This window comes from Otolemur garnettii, unplaced genomic scaffold (assembly GCF_000181295.1).
Source record: "Otolemur garnettii isolate 467f Iridium unplaced genomic scaffold, OtoGar3 scaffold00014, whole genome shotgun sequence".
Taxonomy (NCBI): Eukaryota; Metazoa; Chordata; class Mammalia; order Primates; family Galagidae; genus Otolemur; species Otolemur garnettii.
This window is the reverse complement of record NW_003852409.1, coordinates 23595208-23614176: the sequence shown is the minus strand read 5'-3', so window position 1 is coordinate 23614176 and position 18969 is coordinate 23595208. Positions and strand designations below refer to the sequence as shown.

General features: G+C 38.4%; 1 protein-coding gene across 1 annotated transcript in view; it reads left to right on the top strand.

Moving 5' to 3' along the window:
* Positions 1–297: 297 nt before the first annotated feature.
* MEGF9 (multiple EGF like domains 9) overlaps positions 298–18969 on the top strand; it is a 118720-nt gene continuing 100048 nt past the window's right edge. The window contains exon 1 of the mRNA XM_003785253.3: positions 298–997. Coding sequence (XP_003785301.1) covers positions 421–997 — 577 coding nt within the window. The 5' untranslated portion in view covers positions 298–420. The remainder of the gene's footprint in view (positions 998–18969) is intronic.

Below are 18969 nucleotides of genomic sequence, written 5' to 3'. Positions count from 1 at the left end.
TCTGCTCCGCGGTGCCCGCTGCCCGAGGCCCGCACCCGGTTCCTTAGGTAGACAAAGCCGGAGCCACCGCGAACCCGGCGGGCTAGAGCTGGGCTCGCGCCACCCTTCTCCCGCCTTACGTACCGCCCCCTCCCCTGGACGTCCTTTGATTGGTCTGCGAGGCTACAAAGAGGCCGGGAAGCGCGTGGATCACGTGTGCTGTCGTGAGTTCCCATTGGTTAGGCGCGGCTGCCAATCGAGGAGGGCGGGCTGTCCGCGCTGGGTCCGGTCTCTCCCTCCGCGTTGGGGCCCGCCCGCGGGGCCGGCCGCCTGTCAGAGGGAGGTGGCGATGGTGATCCCGGTGGCGGCTGCGGCTGCGGCGGCTTCCTCGGTCGGGTTGCAGGGAGGAGAAGATGACTGACCAACCGACTGGCTGAATGAATGAATGGCGAAGCCGAGCGCGCCATGAGGAGCCTGCCGAGCCTGGGCGGCCTCGCCCTGTTGTGCTGCGCCGCCGCGGCCGCCGCCGCTGCCTCAGCCGCCTCGGCGGAGAATGTCACCGGTGGTGGCGGGGCGGTGGGGCAGGTGGACGCGTCGCCGGGCCCGGGGCTGCGGGGCGAGCCCAACTATACTTTCCCTAAGGTGACAGTTCCCACGGCCCAGGCCCGGAGGACCGGACCCCCGCGCACTACCGTCCGTCGACCCCTGGCTGCGACCTCTTCAGCCCGGTCTCCGGAGACTACCCCTCTTCGGGCGTCAGCCGGACCTGCTTCCACCACCTTTCAGGCGCCGCTTGGCCCCTCGCAGACCACCTCTTCCTCAGCGGAGCGCACTTCGGCCACCCCTCTGGCGCCGACCATCCTTCCGACGACCACTGGCCCGGCGCTGACCACCCCTGTAGCCACCACCGATCCGGCGCCCACTGCTCCTCGGACCCTGACCTCCGTTCTCCCCAGCAACAGCAGCAGCGTCCTGCCCACCCCACCTGCCACCGAGGCGCCCTCTCCGCCTCCCCCAGGTGAGTCCCAGAGCTTCCTCACTGGCAGGACCCTCCCCAGCGGCTGCCCATCCTTACCCCAGCCCCTGGCTTCCAGGGTTGGTCTTGTGGCTGTAATTTATCATTTTTGCCTCAGAGGTTCCCCAGATTTCGGTTCCCAAGCTCCAGCTAGCCCCACCGTTCCTGATCTGGAAAGTCTTTTGTCCCCCGGGCTGGGCTCCCTCGGGAGGGTGGATGCTGTGTGGAAGGCACCGCATCTCCTCCCAAACAGGGCTTTTCTGGCCTTTGTCAGAGACCCAGAATGGTTGCAAACTTCTGGGTTGGTTTCTCTCACCCAGCCACTTTGCTTGGGTTATTTGGGGGAAGTTTCAAAGTCAGCATAGTACCTCCTTCTACCAATGGGTCAAAAGCTCAGTATAAGGGATTCCTTTCAAAGCTCCAATTTCCTTGTTCATTTCTCCTTGTTTATGTAAATATCAGATACGTGTGTGACAGGTGGAAGAGATATTGAGAGGATTTTACTTGCAAAGAGTAGTACCAACCATTTTGACCAAAAACACAAAAATTAAAAAAGGCATTGTAATCCATGGTTTCCCGGCAAATAACTGGATTCAGTAGGTCATTTGGGACAGGTGTGTATCTAGGTTGAGCACGTTTATAAATTAGGTTAAATCCCTTCCTTGCACCATTTTTTTTTTCTTCCTCAATTACAAGGTCAGTATGTTTGGTCAAATACACAGTTTAAGCAAGGATGCACATTTTTGTCTTCTTAAGCTAGAAGGTTCAATTTTGCTGATGCTGATAAGTATCAATTTCTGTTTGAGTTCATGTAGAAAATAAGGCACTTTCTACTGGTTGAAGTCTTCAAACAAAGTTAGAGACGCCTGCTATTCTTTCTCCTTTTAAGTCTAGGATGGGCCTGGAACTAAACAAAACCTACCATGTTAAGATATTAGGCAAGAGTTTCTGAGTTGTTTTGCTTTGAGTTGGGGTGGAGATTGGTCCAAACCATTTGTGTAGCTGGGTCTCTGACCTAAATCTTAGGCTCAGTGATTTACTGTGCAATCAGGTATGGACTTTGGACCTAGAGTTTGTAGACTATTTTCTCACATGGTTATTTATGAGCTTTAATACAATCTTGAATTGTATTGGAGCTTAGCAGTCATGTAGTAATGCCAATTATTCACCGGTAAAAAGCCAAGTTTGCGTCTCTTCCAACTTGAAGGAATGTATTAACTAGCTAGGTTTTACTTGTAACCCTTTTTGGCCTTCGTTTAGAGAGATGGACATAACTGACAGACAAGAAGCATAGTGGTTGAGAGTATGAACAGTGGAGATTGAATCCTAGCTCTGCTGCTTATCAGGTGTGTAAACTTAGGCAACTCACATAACCTCTCTGTGGCCTCAGTTTCTTCAACTGTGCAATGAAGTTAGTAAGAGTACTTACCTCATAGGATTGGTATGTAGATTAAATAAATTAATACATTTATAGTGCTTATAAGGGGTCTTGGTGCAGAATTAGCACCAGGTTAGCTATGCTTTATGAGTAGGCCTGGGCCTTTTGTGTGTGTGTGTGCATGCGCGCGTGCGTGTGTAGAAAGCATTTGAGAAAACTAGGAGGGACTTGTCATTTTTACTTGTTTTAGTAAAATATAATAGAAAAAGGACAAATTAGATTTTCAGGAATTTTAAGCCACAGTAGCACTTAAGTAACAAGATCACTTTAGTTAGTATCTGATAAAATGAGTCTGTATTTATTTTACTTTTATTATTTTTGTATTGTTATTTTTAAACCACAAAGGTAACCCCTACTGGCAAAAAAATACAAACAATCAGATGTCTAGAAGGGAAAAAGTGAAAGTCACTCCTTGACTGCCTCCCCCTTCCATTCAGTCCCTGGAGGTTACTACTGTTAGTAGTTTGTCGGATCTTTCATCAAACATTTTGCTGGGCGTATATGAATGTGCAGACAGGATATTTAAAAATATATTTTCAAAAATCAAAATGGAATAATTCTATACATACTCGTTTTTGAACTTGCGATATTCATTTAATTATGTATCATGGACTTTTTAAATGTCAGTACCTAGGCTCTACCTTCTTTTTAACAGTTGCATTTTTCATTGTAAGAATGTACTATAATTTATTTAACCAATCCCTTATTTATAGACACCTGGATTGCTTCCGGGCTTCACTTTAAAAAGCACGGTGTTTTTACTAAGGCCATAATACATTCATATTCTCTCGCTTTGAAGTTTCTTAGAATCCAGATCAATTTCAAAGAAAGTAAAGCTAGATTGATTAATATTTGCCATCAGAACTGTTGTTCAAAGCTTTCAGTAATTGCCATGGACTAACATTATACTTACGTCTATGGTGATCTTTGGGTGACAAAAGTTATAGAAGAATGTCCAACTTTGATAACTACCTGTGTTTTAAATATTCTGTAGTTTGTACTTTTCTGTGAATTCATTCTGGATTGTCTGTATCTAGTTCTCAGCAGCTGAACTGACTGTGGGCCTACTGATAGGCAATTTTAACTGTATAGTGTTATAGTCAAGTATGGATTTCTTTTTTTTTTTTTTTTGAGACAGAATCTCACTATGTTGCCCTTGGTAGAGTGCTGTGGCGTCAAGTTCACAGCAACCTCTAACTCTTGGGCTTAAGCGATACTCTTGCCTCAGCCTCCCAAGTAGCTGGGACTACAGGTTCCCGCCACAACACCTAGCTATTTGTTATTGTTGTTGTTACAGTTGTCATTGTTTTAGCTGGCCTGGGTCGGGTTTGAACCTGCCTGCCTTGGTGTACATGGCCAGCGCCCTAACCACTGAACCACAGGCGCCAAGCCCAAGTATGACTTTTTATGTGAACCTGGGTTCCAACCTACTTTAAACAGTAAACATGTCTCTTTGGCAGAAGAAAAACTTCTAATTGAATTTGAGAGAATTAGTTTGGCTTGCAAAATTAGATTACCTGGCATTTGGGAAGATGGTTATACAGGTTTTTTATTTCAATGTTCCTGTAAGGACTGGGTGCCATTGATAATATATTGTTTGGTTGGATAGGTCTTATAGCTGCTTATTGAATTAATAAGAATTTCTTCCATAGGGATCTAGCTGAGAGCTCTTGTCTGCCCCTCAGTTAGGGTCCTCTTTTGTTTACAGGGACACTGATCTGCAAACTGAAACTAATGAGCCAGTAAGCAGGCACTTTCCTCCCCAAACCTGGCAAAACAGTCAGCTGATTGGTTGGCTGAATTTCAAACAACAGGCTGAAGGGAGATGCTGTGACAGGAGAGAGTAAAGACAAATGTTTTATTTTTAAAAGTATAGATCTTTAGGGTTAGACAGGACCTAAGAAGCCACTACCTCCTTATGTAGCCCTACATTTGAAGAAATATTTGCATAGGCTTAGCTGAAATATTTCTCCCTGTAGTTAACTGACTAATCTGATTCTGCCTTTTGGGGTCATGCAGAGTAAGTCAACTATCTCTGTGCCATGATAGTTCTTAGGGATTTGGGGACAGTGATCTAGCCTCTGCTGAGTCTAGGCTAAATAACTTCTTCAACTGGTCTTTATGAGACATGGTTTCAAATTCCCTCACTATCCTGGTCACCCCTCTTCTGGTCTTTTTCAGTCTTTCTCTGTCTCTCCCAGAATGTGGAACAGAGCTGAATGTAATACTCCAGATGCGTTCAAACTAGATCATACCAGAGAAGGCGGTTGCCTTGTTCTTTCTGGATGGGATTCTGCTGTTGATGTGGTTAGTCCCTAATCACAGTAGCTTTTTTTGGCAGGCATATCATGTAGTTGACTCACTGAATCCATTAGGATAGCTAAATCTTTATTTATTTATTTATCAATATGTTCTAGATGAGTCTTCCTTCATTCTGGACTTAGAAATTCTTGTCATTTTCTAAAGTATAACCTGAGACATTTATTGAATTTATAAGATTGGTTGTGTTAGATTCAAATCATCCTTTTAGATCTCTAGTCTGCCAGTATACTCCACCCAGTTTATTCACGTTTACCTGCAGGGTGTTCTTGTAGACAAAGTCTAAGGACAAGTTAGGGCAGGTTATTCCTACCTCATAAGGAAGAACAAATTTATGAATGATAAAACAGTTTGGAAGAGAAGGGATAATAGTTTACATTAATTCTTAAGAGTCTTCTTTCAGCTCTGAAGTTTCTGTGATGATTTGGTATACATGATTCAAGGCACATTTATGCCCCCTAAAGAACCTTAAATATTTATTTGTGATCTTAGTGATAAGAATAGACTTTGTTTAAGCAAGCTCTAGAATTTAGAATTTGAAAACTCTTGACTACTGTGACATGTAAATAAAATATTACAAATGGATTATATTTGAACATCCTGGAAATAGTGTAGGCCCTCCTAACTGTACCAGGACATGTTTTCTTCTTGCTAATACGCTTTACTACTAAGACTATTAGGGTTATGATCTTGTGGTTATTTAAGATGATGCCATTTATTTTAAGTAAATAGAAACTTTTCAAGCTTCAAAGGTAATATAGATCCACAGTCTTTTATCCAAAACTTGTAGGCTTGAATGTGTTTCAAAATTTAGAATTATTAAGATTTTAGGAAGTTAATAAATACATCACAGTGAATTGAGACAGCATTCTATAGTCAAACACATTTAAGATACCTGCAGCAAAATGTATGTATATTCACAATGAATGGGATAAATAAAGACTGTAAGTAGCCTTGTATTTACTCAGGTCAGATTTTATTAACAAATGCATTCAAGACAGAGCAGTTATTTGGCACCAAATAAGTTACAGAAAAATTTTTGGTTTGGGGGCTTCTGGTAGTTAACACTATTTTGAAGGACTGTGAACCATTGTAATAGTAATTACAAACACACTTACCATGCTCCTGGCACTGTTTTAAGTGCCTTAGATATATATTTTATGCTCCAAGAGGTTAGGTACTATTATTATCCTCATTTTATAGATAAGAGAACTAAGTCTTAGAGTAGCCCAACTATAGTGGAACCTATATTCAAAACCAGTTTGTTTGGCTGCAAAATCTGTTTTATTGGTATTTAAGAAATATAGTTGCCTAGAAGAGAAAATTGTTTTAGAAATATTGATCTTTGGATATTAACCTGAGAAAATTTCTACTGTTCTTTGGCATTTACTCCCTTTGCTCTATTGTGTGCTGTTCATTTACCTCCTTAAATGTTCTGTTTTGCCATGTTTTACTGTGGTGATACTAAATTATAACTCTTGTTTGTCTTTTGGTTAGGTTCTGAGGTGGTCTGTGATAGAGACATTTGTTTGTGTTCTTTTTAGGGCCAGGCCCAAAGATTTCTAAATTTACTGTATTTTATTTCTGGCCCAAGTGCCTAGCTTTCTGATTAATCTGATTAGTTTCTGAAGCAGCACAAACTTCAGAACATTAGTTTCAAATCTTTGGAATTATGTCTGCAGGAAGCCTCTGGCTAGCTAAAAATTTACACAGTGAAATAATCTGACTAGGTCTTTTTATCTTGATTTTTTCAAAAGACCCATAAAATTAAAGTGTGCAGTACTTTTCATCTTAGCATTTCTAAACATGTATATATTAACTTCCAGACATCTTGGCACCCTTATAAAAAGAATGAAAGAAAAGTATCACAGTGCCGTTTTTACTGATGGGTAAATTATGGGTAGAGAGATTTCAGCTCTAGGGCACTTAATAGATCAGAAGAAAATAGAAATGTAAGACCTTGTTTAGCTGAAAGACAGTGTTAGATGATATTTTTAGTTATAAATAGCTTTAATCTATCTTTTTTGCCTTGATCTTGATTTTTGTTTGTTTTCTTTAGACGTGGTATAAAAATCTTTATTATTAATGTCAATGTTATATTCCAGGCACCTCTTCTGTGATCGCTTAGTCTTTTTTGAAGTATGCATTTTGATTTACATGTTTTTCACTAAAAATGACCACCCTAATTGTACTGGAAACTTTAAGGAGGGATTTTTAAAAACTGTAATGAAAAAGATAATGTCTAGGTACATATTTTTTCATCATAGTAAAGGTTTACTCAAAATAATTATCCTTTTAGGTTTTATCTGTGAAAATTTGTGTCAAAATAATGCCTCTAGTTAATGCCACTGTTCTGAAGATAATTATTATTGTGACAAGAATTTTTTCCTTATTATTTTTTCTTCATTAAACAAAAAATCTTTCTTCCATTCTCCTTGCTCATTTTTTTCAATTTAAAATCCTCTCTATGTTCTTCTCTTATTATTAGCCCGATCCATTCTTTCCACGATCTTTAAGGAACCAAATTACCCTCTCTATTTAACAATTTACCACTTTGTCCTCCTTCAGTGCCTCCTCAAAGCCTAATTCTCCCAAGAAGTCTTTCTAGATGAACAAAAAGCCCTTGAAGATGTCCTGGTATCAGGGTGCACAGGGTCGAACACTTTGAACAAAACCTGTCTTTCTCTTTGACTTTGACTTTTTTCCTATTGATTTGTTTTTAGTTTATTTAATTTAGATTTTTAAGCCCTCTTAATAAGAAAATGCCACTTATACGATATTTAGAATATGGTATTTATTCTCTCTTTTTGAAAAAAAAAATGGAGAAAAGATTTTCTTTTGCTCTGAGGTCTTCTTTATTGTCTAGCCCCCCCGCCTTTCTTCTGCAGAACAGTAAAGAAAAAAACCTTAATAACAGAATTTATTTAGATGCTTTGAATAAGTAACAAATTTCTTTTTCTATTTATGAATAATATGAACTGTTTTTATTAGTAGGCGGACAGGGGATGCATACCAATATATAATAAAAGGCCTAATTTGGTTCAGAAACAATTTGTTTTGAAAAATTTAAAATTTTTAAAAATTACTGTGGGTATATAACAGTTGTGTACATGTATTTTTAGAGGCTACACATGATCTTTTAAATGACGGAATTTCCTCTGTAGAAATGTAATTAAAATTAATAGTGGACAGAGTACTTCTAATAATTAATACGTGTACAGTGAATCTCTAAGATTTTGACATCCATCTTTAGTTGATTTCTGTGTATTATATGAGTGAAAAATGGCTTTACTTCTGTCTCCTATTGGTACTTTTATTGTCCAAATCTTACAGCTTTTTAGTGGGTTTCGCATTTGATAGTTTATATTTCAAATGGTGTCTTTTATTTTGCTCAGTGTAAGTCTGTGGCTGCTTTTGCTGCCCATATTTAAAATGGTATTTGGAGAAGAGGAGTACTTACTTTGTATTTTCTTTACTAGGCACTATACAGGGCTGAATGTTATGGAAAGAAGCCAGTAGTCATTTAAATTAAATGGTGATGGAGATAACAAGGTGAACTATAAAACTTGACTGGGATAGCTGATGTAAATTTTATTTCTTCATATTGAAATATTATTTACTTTTTTACTATGGGAATTTTTTGAATTATTTAAAATTTTATCCTCCTATTTCAGTTGTATTGCCTCAAATCAGTGTTTTAGCAGCAATGATGCTTAGTATCCTCACACCTTATTTTTAATGTAAAATTTAACCCTTTGGCAGGGAAGGCAACCAATGTTAACTGAGCACTTGTTACTATATGCCTAATTATCTACCAGGACATTTTTTTATATACATATGTCATTTAATTCTTAAACAGAGCAGTAGTTAACTATTATTATTCTTATCTTATAAATGGCAAATACTGAGATCTGGAAAGTGTGAGTATTCTGCCCAAGCCTATCAGGTTTACAAATTCCACAAGGGCAGAGACTTCTGTTTGTTTTGTTCACAGTTATATCCCTACTGTCCAGCCCAAATAGATTATCACTAAATATTTTAGTGATTCAGTGAGTGAAAAGGAGTGGTTGTAGCTACACTTGACATGCAGTGTATTCTTGAGGAAAAAATGTAATTATGGCCTTTCCTCTTAATTTAAAAATGAACTTTTATCCTTCATTCAAATAGTCTAGGAATAGTCTAGGAATAGTCTAAGAACTTACTTAGGGCAAGTGGAGCTCTTTAAGATATAGTACATTATATTAATTATTCGTTTTTTGTTATATAACTTTGTCCCTTTTGTCTTTCTTAAAGGAAGAATAGAAATGGACAAACGATCATCTGATGATTTTTGTAGAAAGAGTAGTTAAGTTGGAAAAGCTGAGCATTTGTCTGTAAGATGTAGGACCCTAAATTCTTTTACTAGCTCTATGATCTGCCCAAAACAAGTAATTTCATCTGTTAAATGAATTAGAATAGGGTGGCGCCTGTGGCTCAAGGAGTAGGGTGCCGGCCCCACATACCAGGGGTAGTGGGTTCAAGCCCAGCCCTGGCCAAAAATGCGAAAAAAGAGAAAAAAGAATTAGAATAGATTTGTGGTTTTTAAATTGTGTTCTTTGGGGACTAGGGTTTTTCAGATGTGTTTGGTAGCCAATAGGGCCAGGACAGAGGACCCTTTACCCCCAGCCCTCCTCTTTCACTCACGCATCACCACCCACACTTTAATCAGCCCTGCTCTCATTTAGTTTAGGTACTGGATTTGTTCTTTCAATAAAGATTTTTGAAATAGGAATTACTATTACTCTAAAATTCTATGAGAAAAAAAGTAGCCATTAAAATGGTTACATTATGTTAAGTAGCAATATATATAGGAGGAAAGAAATGTACCAAATGTTAATTGATTAAAGTTAATAAATGGGATTATGGGTAATTTTAATTGCCCTTTGTGTTTTTCTGAATTTTTCAATACTTTTAATGAATACATCCAATTTTAATCTTATAGTCATAAAAAGAAATGAATAAAATTTAAAAATGAATACAAAGTTGTGATAAGCTTTGTAAGCCCTTACTTACTCGTATATGAAATCAAGTCAGCTGATTTTACCCAGAGTCACTTAACTATAATATCTGTTTTTGACCCAGCAAGTCTGATTTGCATCAGAGGTATTTTCCCCATCTCAGCCAGTCAGAGTTCTGAAGTAAGGATATTGCTGAAGATAAGTACCCAAGAAAGGAGACTATTCCTGAGGCCTGACAAGTCTTAAACATAGAATAGGGATGATATATCTAAGATTCGATCCTTTTAGGGAAGGTTTAACTGAGATCTTCAGCAGAGGCTGAAAATAGAGAACTGGTTCTATCTCCATGTCATTCTATATAGGGAATTAAAGCATCCACTTTAAAATTAATTAAGTAACTTACTGACATAGATCTTGTTTAAATTGTGCAAAATTTGAATTAATGGCATTGTTCATGGTCTTTTTTTTTTGAGACGGAGCCTCAAGCTATCCCCCTGGGTAGTGCCATGGCATCACGCTCACAGCAACCTCCAACTCCTGGGCTCAAGCGAGTCTCCTGCCTCCGCCTCCCAAGTAGCTGGGACCACAGGCGCCCGCCACAACACCTGACTATTTTTTGGTTGCAGCCCTCAGGCGGGTCCGGACTGGGGATTCGAACCTGCCCTTAGGTGTACATGGCTGGCGCCTTAGCCGCTTGAGCCACAGGCGCCAAGCCCATGGTCTTTACCAATATAAGATCTTTGATGGTTTCTTCCCTTAAAGATACAGAGCCCCTAAGGTTTGATTTCTGTCTGTCCGTATGTTTTGCAATTAGATCAGATGGGATTGGTTTTATACTGGTAATATAACAGCTGTTCTGTATGATGCTTTGCCAGGCAGATAGCTACTTTAAGGGAAGGGGAAAGTTATTCATTTGGAAAAAGGAATATGTTTTACCTAATCATAAGGAAAATGATGAGGAGTAGGTTTTCACCTGAGTGGGGAATGTTAAATAATCTTTGTTTAGTAACTTTTAGACCCTTTAGATAACTGATTCTGGAAATTTGTTTCAGTCTTGCATGCTTCTTTGAAGCTGGCATATTACCAGAGATGATCTTCTTCGGTCTTTTTTTTTTTTTTTTTTTTGAGACAGAGTCTTACTCTGTCACCCTGGGTAGACTGCTGTGGCATTATAGCTCACAGCAACCTCAAACTCCTGGGCCCAAGAGTTCTTCTTGCCTCAGCGCCTCTTGAGTAGCTAGAACTACATGTGCCCACCATAAAGCCTAGCTTTTTTTTTTAAAGTAGAAATGGGGTCTTGCTGTTTCCCAGGCTGATCTTGAACTCCTGAGCTTAAGCAATCTACCAGCCTCGGCCTCCCAGAGTACTAGGATAACACACATGAACCACTTTGGGCCTGGCCCAAAGATCTTTTAACATTTTTAATATTTGTTGTTTAAAATATCTAGTGCTTTTACTTGATGTATGTGAGCAAAAGGAAGAAGTTACGAGTGGTAGCATTGTTTACTGTAAGAGAAATGTTATATATCTCAGTTCCTTTACTTTTGGAAATGGTCTTTAAAGGTCAAGTTCCTTAAAAAATATTCTAGGTAGGCATATAGGAAAAGTTTAGATGCTGTCTACTCTAAAATAAACTGGATGAATGGAATAGCTTTTTAGGTTCTCTTCAATCCTGTCTATCATTTATAGGGATGTAATGGTAGTTTGGGAAGGGTTATCGGCAATAATGGGAGAAAAAAGGGTAGGCTTGACATTCCAAAAAATATATCCTGTTTTATTTTATGTTGAGGCTTGATTAGGGGAAGGTGTTGGGCTTTTTTCTGCTGTAGATTTCTCATTTGACTATATTTGTTATAATCCTACTGTGTGTTTTTATCAGCTTCATATGAACAGCATGAACAGTAGAGTTCTGCTATCCACTGATGTTGTGTGGGCTAATGAATAGTTTTAAAAGTATATCAAAAACACAAAGCACTCTAGCTGTTGGTTGTTATTATACTGAATTGTATATCCTGCAAACCTAGCCTGTTCAACTGGTTTTAGTTTTTAAGTTAGTTTGTTGCTTCAACTTGTCCACAAAGGCAGGGCTGCATGGTCTAGCTAATCAGTGGAATGGTTGAAAAACTAAATTCTAGTCTTTTTTTCCATTCTCTTGTGAGTTATTGAGCTCTTTTTTTTTTTTTATGACTTTTTAACATAGTGTTCCTAACTGTACAATGAAAACTGTTACTTCTAGTCTCCTAAGATTTTCGAAAATTAGCACATGTAAATAATTTTGGACTTTTCTCAAACACAAAGGCTCTATAGAATTCAAGCTGTTTCTTGTGTTCTTTCCAGATTACATGATTTATATCACTTTATAATGTAATGTAAAAAACACAGCTTTAACTAAACACACAAAAAAGAAATAAATACCTACATTTACGTGTGGCTTCTTTTTTTTTTTTTTTTTTTGAGACAGAGTCTCTCACTTTGTCAACCTGGGTAGAGTGCCATGGCGTCATCATAGCTCACAGCCAACTTCTAACTCTTGGGCTCAAGTGATCCTCTTGCCTCAGTTTTTCTATTTTTAGTAGAAACAGTGTCTTACTCTTGCACTCAGGCTGGTCTCAGACTCCTGAGCTCAAGCAATCCACCTGCCTCAGTCTCCCAGAGTGGTAGGATTACAGGCATGAGCCATTTCACCTGGCCTACATGTGGCTTGTTGATACAAAATATATTTTTATGCTATTTTGTAGTTGACCTATTAGTATAGTTTATACACAATTATGGTATTTTCCAAAGGCTTAAGATTCTTTAATATTATTTTTCTTCTACTACTACCTTGAGAAAATATGAGATAAAATTAGTTTTATCTCATATTAAACTCACAACATAAATAAAATGTGCTATATAAATATTCAGTATTATTTTTGGTTGATCTATTTAGAATGGATTTTACTTCTACTTAATCTTTTTAATGATTAGAAAAATAATATATATTCATTTTAGAAAATATAAAGAAGTATATAGACAAACAATGAGTCTATAGAGATAACTGTAGGCAATAATTTAGTGGTAACTATAGAATTTTTTCATATCTGTATTTAGCCTAACCTCTTCCCTGCCACTGAAATAATTCTGTATGGATATATTGCTTTGAAACTGCTCTTGAACAATGTATTTCAAATGTTTAAACATTTTGAACTGGGACATCTTTCAAATGGAATTTAAAGTAGTACTGTTGGTACTATTGCTATTATTTAAATTATCAAACTTTGAGTGCTTAGTCTGTTTAAATTACTGTATTAGGTGCCTCCTAATAGTTACAGAAAAAAAGATTCCATAAAATGTTTTATCACTGAGTTTAATACTTTATTACTGCATATATTGCTTCCCTTCTCACAGCAATAAATGAGATCACTTATTTGTTATGAAAACAGAGGTGTGGGTTGGATTTAGCACTCTTCTAAAGACAAATATATGACAGACCAAAATGTAAAAGAAATCTACCACATTTAAACTATTTGTCATGTCACCAAAAAGAATGTAAATGTCTTTTGGTTAGTGATCTAAGATTCCATATTATGCTTTCCTTGGGACTTGGTACTCTTTGACAGAACCAAACCTGTGACTGTTTTTCTTGTGTCACAGAAGAAAGTATGATTTGTCTTGGGTTCAGGTGGTCCCTGAAAGCCCAAAGCAGTCTGGAACCAAGCCAGGCATTTGGTATTTTTCAATCCTGTGGTCACAGAAGTCAAGGTGCCCATCTGCCTGGCAGGCCTAGGGGCTGTTCCAGAGCCAAAGAATGGCTCTGGCCTTTAGGAAACTGGTTACCTTACATAATGATCACTGTTCTTTGAAATTTGAACTTTAAAGTCAAAGCAATAGTGAACCATAGTGTTACTGAGAGAGAATTGAATTAATTAATGCATGTAAAACACTTAAAATTCAGTAGTGCTTAATAATTAGCACATAGTGAACACTCAGAGTTAGCTATTATTTTTAATACTGTTTTAAGGTTGGCCTCAGTGGCTCATGCCTATAATCCTAGCCCTCTGGGAGCCAGAGGCAGGAGGATCTTTTGAGCTTGGGAGGTTGAGACCAGCCTAAGCAAGAGTGAGACCCTGTGTCTAGAAGTAGCTGGGCATTGTGGTGGGCAGCTGTTCTCCAGCTACTTGGAAGGCTGAGGCAGGAAGATTGCTTGAATCCAGGCATTTCAGGTTGCTATGAGCAAGATGGACACCACAGTACTCAAGCCTGGGCAATAGAGTAAGATTCTCTCAAAAGAAAAATTATTAATATTATTTTTATTGCCTATCCACAATGTTTGAAAAATAGAGCAAACTTTGTTAATTCTAGATTAATTAACTTACCAGCTTCATTGATAAAATTTGTAGACTGATAATACATTGGTAATCAAGAAGACCTGCACATTGTTGTAGGTCGACTTGCTCTAAGGTACAGGATAGGAACAGTATGCTTGAGCTAAAGGCTACCTGCTTTCCTCCCAGAGTGGCCCAGATCAAGCCAGAATTATTCTGTGTTTTGTTGCCAGATATAACTGGACAGAATTGGACTCTTTGGAAGCTATTTTTAAAAAAGCAAATTCAAAGACAGGAATTCAGGGAACCCTTGAAACAGCCATTGTCCAGTTCTGGTGGGTATATAGATTTCTGGGACCTTTTGGGTAGGTGCTGACACGAGCCCTCGCCACAAATGACCTAGTAAAGTGAAGGTAAGATTGAGCCTATAGAAGACATGACCACTCAATTTTATGTTAGTGGCACATTGATATTTTTGAAAACATGCCAGAAACAATATACACATACAGGTACAAGTCATGTCTAGACTTCAGTACTGTCCTCTGTAATGTAAATATAATGGTACCTACCTAATAGGGTTCTTGAGTGCCAGACCTAGAATTCAAAACCAGCTCTGTCTGACTCAAAAGCCTGTGCTGTTTTTTCCTTCAACTAAACTGTGCTGCATTGCTATAGCAGATGGGAGTTGCAGAAAATGAAATATAATAAAGCATTCAGTGGTTACAGAGCACATTTTGGGTTCTGTTTTTGTCACCTCCCCCAGCAAAACTTATACATTTTTTTTCTCTGAGCACTGGTTTTGAGTTATACACAGTGATCCAGGTTTGCTTTCAGTAGCTATTGTGAAAATCAAAATTAGATCAAAGAGTGTTTCTCAAAGGCAGATATGGGTGTGGAGTGGAGGTGGGAGAGGAAGTAATGGTGGAAATTAGATGAGGGTAAACAGGTAGAAGAACATGGTAAATGTAAAGCAGAACTGAATAGTAATTATGCGATTGTCTCTTCAGCACCAGGGGATCGGCGCTGACAGAGACAATGTAATGCTAATTAGCATTTGGTAAGTAATACCACAGATTGTGAGATGGTAGTATTGATTTGTTTTTGGCTTGACAATAAAACCTTTCATCTTTAATTTAATATGGACTGTAGATGCTGATGCAAAATAAAACTTTGTAAAAAAATAGCAGATGATATTTGATTATGTAAAAGTCATAGAAGAATATCATACTTGTAAATGTGATTCATACTTCTGCCAGTCATCTCAGGACACAATCCCTTTTCTCATTTTATAAACTTCCCTCCTCACTCAAAGGTTAGTTGTTTCTCAGATCAGACAAAGGAGCAGTTATTATTCAACTATAGATCCAGCACCATCTGATCCACTTGCAAAATCTATTGACAGGTAATATAAAAAATTTTAGAGGATTTATGTTCAAAGAAGTAAATAGCTTTAATTTGTATGGCATCAGCACTCAACAATAAGAATATTATTACACCCTGCACATACATAAGTATAGTGGCCAGATCAAATTGTGTAACTGTGGATGTGAAGAATACATACACACACACAATACAAAGCCTAACCATATTTTCCCAGTTATAATTTAATATTTCAACATAATTCTCCTACTAGTCATCATTAAGGGATCTAACCCTATAAAGCTCAGACTTTTCCATGATCTGTCTCTATCCTCATTTTCTACACGCCACTCCTTGTGCTTTAAACTCCAGCAGAATCAGATTGCTCATGTTCCCCCCCAACCAATGCTAGGCTTATTTTCATCAGCATCATTATTATTAAAGCAATCATTTGTGAAGGTTTTATTCTTTGTCAAATACTAAGAGGTTTAACTGAATTGCCATGACCTCATTTGATTCTCAAAAGAACTTAATGAGAAATATGTGTTATTATGTCCACTCTACTAAACAGGAATTGGGGGTTTGAGAGTTTAAATACACCGAGCAAGGTTTCATAGCTAGTACAATGTAGAACCTTGATTCAAATTCAGATCTGTCTAGCCTTAGAGCCTCCTCTCCTAATCACTAAGTTAATAGGATTCTCCTTTTTTTGTTTATGCTGTTCCCACTGCCTGGCATGCCCTTCATTTTGGTTTCAATACAGATCTTAATTGTAAGCAACAGAAATCAGAAGTTGAATTTATTAAAAGGATATTGAGGTGCTCATAGAGTCTCCAGGAAAACTAAATTTAGGCCATGGAGCTAAGGGTAATAGCCAATCCTGTCTGTTGAATATGCTACTGATATCACCACTAAGCATTTATGCTGTAGTTGGCATCACCTACACTGTTAACCCTGGGTACTGGGTGCAGCAACTACTAACGTCGCTTGTCATACTGCATATGTCTTCCCCGCTGACAGAGGCCGCATGCCCATTCCTTTGACGCATTAGTTTCTAATTCTAAGCCAGGTGAGGGTGTATCTGATTGCTGGATGTTCAATCACTAGCCCATGCCCTGGTTGCAAGGGAGGCCAGGAAAATAAGAATCTGACATTTTGAACCTCTGTGGTGGGCTATCAAGCCTCAAAATATAGAATATAACCCCAAATAGAAAGGGATTCTGAGATGGTGGGAAATTATACTATGATTATACTAAGCTACCAGAAAGAGTAACATATATATCACACAAATATATATATTTGTCCTTGGAAAACATCATCCATGCTGCTTCCTATTGCACTTTATACTCTAACATTACTTTACGTTACTAGCTTTTTAGGGACTTTTGTTTTAATTATTATTTGTCTATGTAACTGACCCTATGTACCTTATTCTCAAGTAGCTTTATAGGGCTATATTTTACTGATGTTTGCACTCCTAAACGTCTACCTGGGTTAGTGTTCAGCATGTAGTAAATGTTCAATAAATAGTTGAACTGCAGTGATGCATAAATCCTCCCCCCTCACCTCTACTAGAATGTAAGTTCTGTAAAGGCAGGGTTTTATGTCTTTGTGTGTGTGTGTCTTTCTCTCTTTTGTAAAGTACTGTGTGTCCAGCACTAGATTAATTTCTGTAATATGGTAGGGCTTCAATAAATATTGAAGTGAAATAAATACAACTAAATAATAGTAAATTATTTATGTCTGGGAATGATACTGTCAGAAAGACTTTTGAATACAAATGAGAAATCCAAAGCACTATATCATACTTTCCACAAACAACAAGAGGGTGGGAACTGCCTTATTCATCTTTGGCTACCTCTTCCACCTATCCAGAAACATAACCAGAAATGGGCAATTTGGAATTTTTTCCTAGACTTCCCACCATAGTCACTAGCCACAAAAATGGCCTAAAGTACCACACCTGCTCAACACGAAATCTTTTTTTATTGTTTCCTTTTGTGTATAATCAGCTATATTCTGAAATTGCATCTATTCTGGGAAGAAAATACTGTTGGGCAGAGGGTCTTATTCCTGTTTTAAAAACTATAATAACCTAGGACAGTAGCATCTGACTTTGAAGAAATGGAGGGCCATGATTGTGAGATGATTTGTATAAATAGCAGGGATGGACATAAACCAGAGTTCTGTGGCTTTCAGGGGTTAGAATTTTGATAAAAACAAAAGTAAGTGGGTCAAACTGAAAGGGAGTTTTGTTCAAGCTTACTTAATAATTATTATTAATGATACCTATTATCTCTGCGGCAGACTACATAGATTTGAATTCTCTTTTTTTGGCTGAATTCTTTTCTCTGTCACTTAATGTGTAATCTTGACTATGCCTTAGTTTCCTCATCCATAAAATGGGCATAATGATAATGTCTACCCCACAGGGTTATTATAATTACCAATAACATATGTAAAGGAATTCCTGGCACAAATTGGCTTTCTAAGTGTTATCTAGTCTTGTTATTGAATTTTTTTGGGAGAGGGAGTCTCAAGCTGTCACCCTCAGTAAGGTGCTGTGGCATCACAGCTCACAGCAACCTCAAACTCTTGGGCTTAAGCAATTCTCTTGCCTCAGCCTCCCAAGTAGCTGGGACTATAGTGCCTGCCACAACGCCCAGCTATTTTTTGATTACAGTTTGTCATTGTTGTTTTTAGCAGGCCCAAGCCAGGGTTGAATCCACCAGCCTTGGTATATGTGGCTGGCGCCCTACTCACTGAGCTACAGGCCCCGAGCCTGTTATTGCATTTTGAATACCTAATCCTTCAAACTTTCTACTTTACTACTTCCAAACCTTTTAATTCTTCATTACCTCTAATCCTTCCAATTCTGATGATAAGTAATGTTACCCTGTTTTACAAATGAGGAACCTGAGTCTAAGATGAGGTTGGGTTGTTTGCCTAATAGTCACACAGCTGAGAAGTGCCAGTTAGCTGGGACTCAAACCCACATCTGCCTTATTTTTGAAGCTCTTCCTGTCAGGACAAAGTCATATGCTTACGGTGGATTATATTATATCCTTCTAACCACTGTTCGTTTTGATGCTTCTTCCCCTCTGCCACCTTTGCTTCTCTTTTCTGGTTTGTAGTCATTGTTTTTCTGTCCATAGTTACTACTGTCTTCAACTTTCTTTTGATTCTTTGGAGTGGGGAGTATGTATTTTATCTGAACAAAGTATATCCTCACATTGTACTTTATCCATTTTAATTTTGCTTTTTATTTTTTTGTTAGCCTAATCAGTACAGTGGATTTGTTTCCAGAGGAGAAGACTTGGATATTTGTTCAGTCAGATGACTAAGTTTATTAGTCAGGATAGTGTTTAAGGGCCAATAGCATGCATCCAAAAACTAAAAGTCATTTAGCCAGTGTAAAAGGTAAAACACAAGTTGGTGGCTCAGCGCCTATAGCTCAACCGGCTAAGGCACCAGCCACGTACACCTAAGGTGGCGGGTTCGAATCCCCAGCCCGGACCGCCAAACAACAATGACGGCTGCAACCAAAAAATAGCCAGG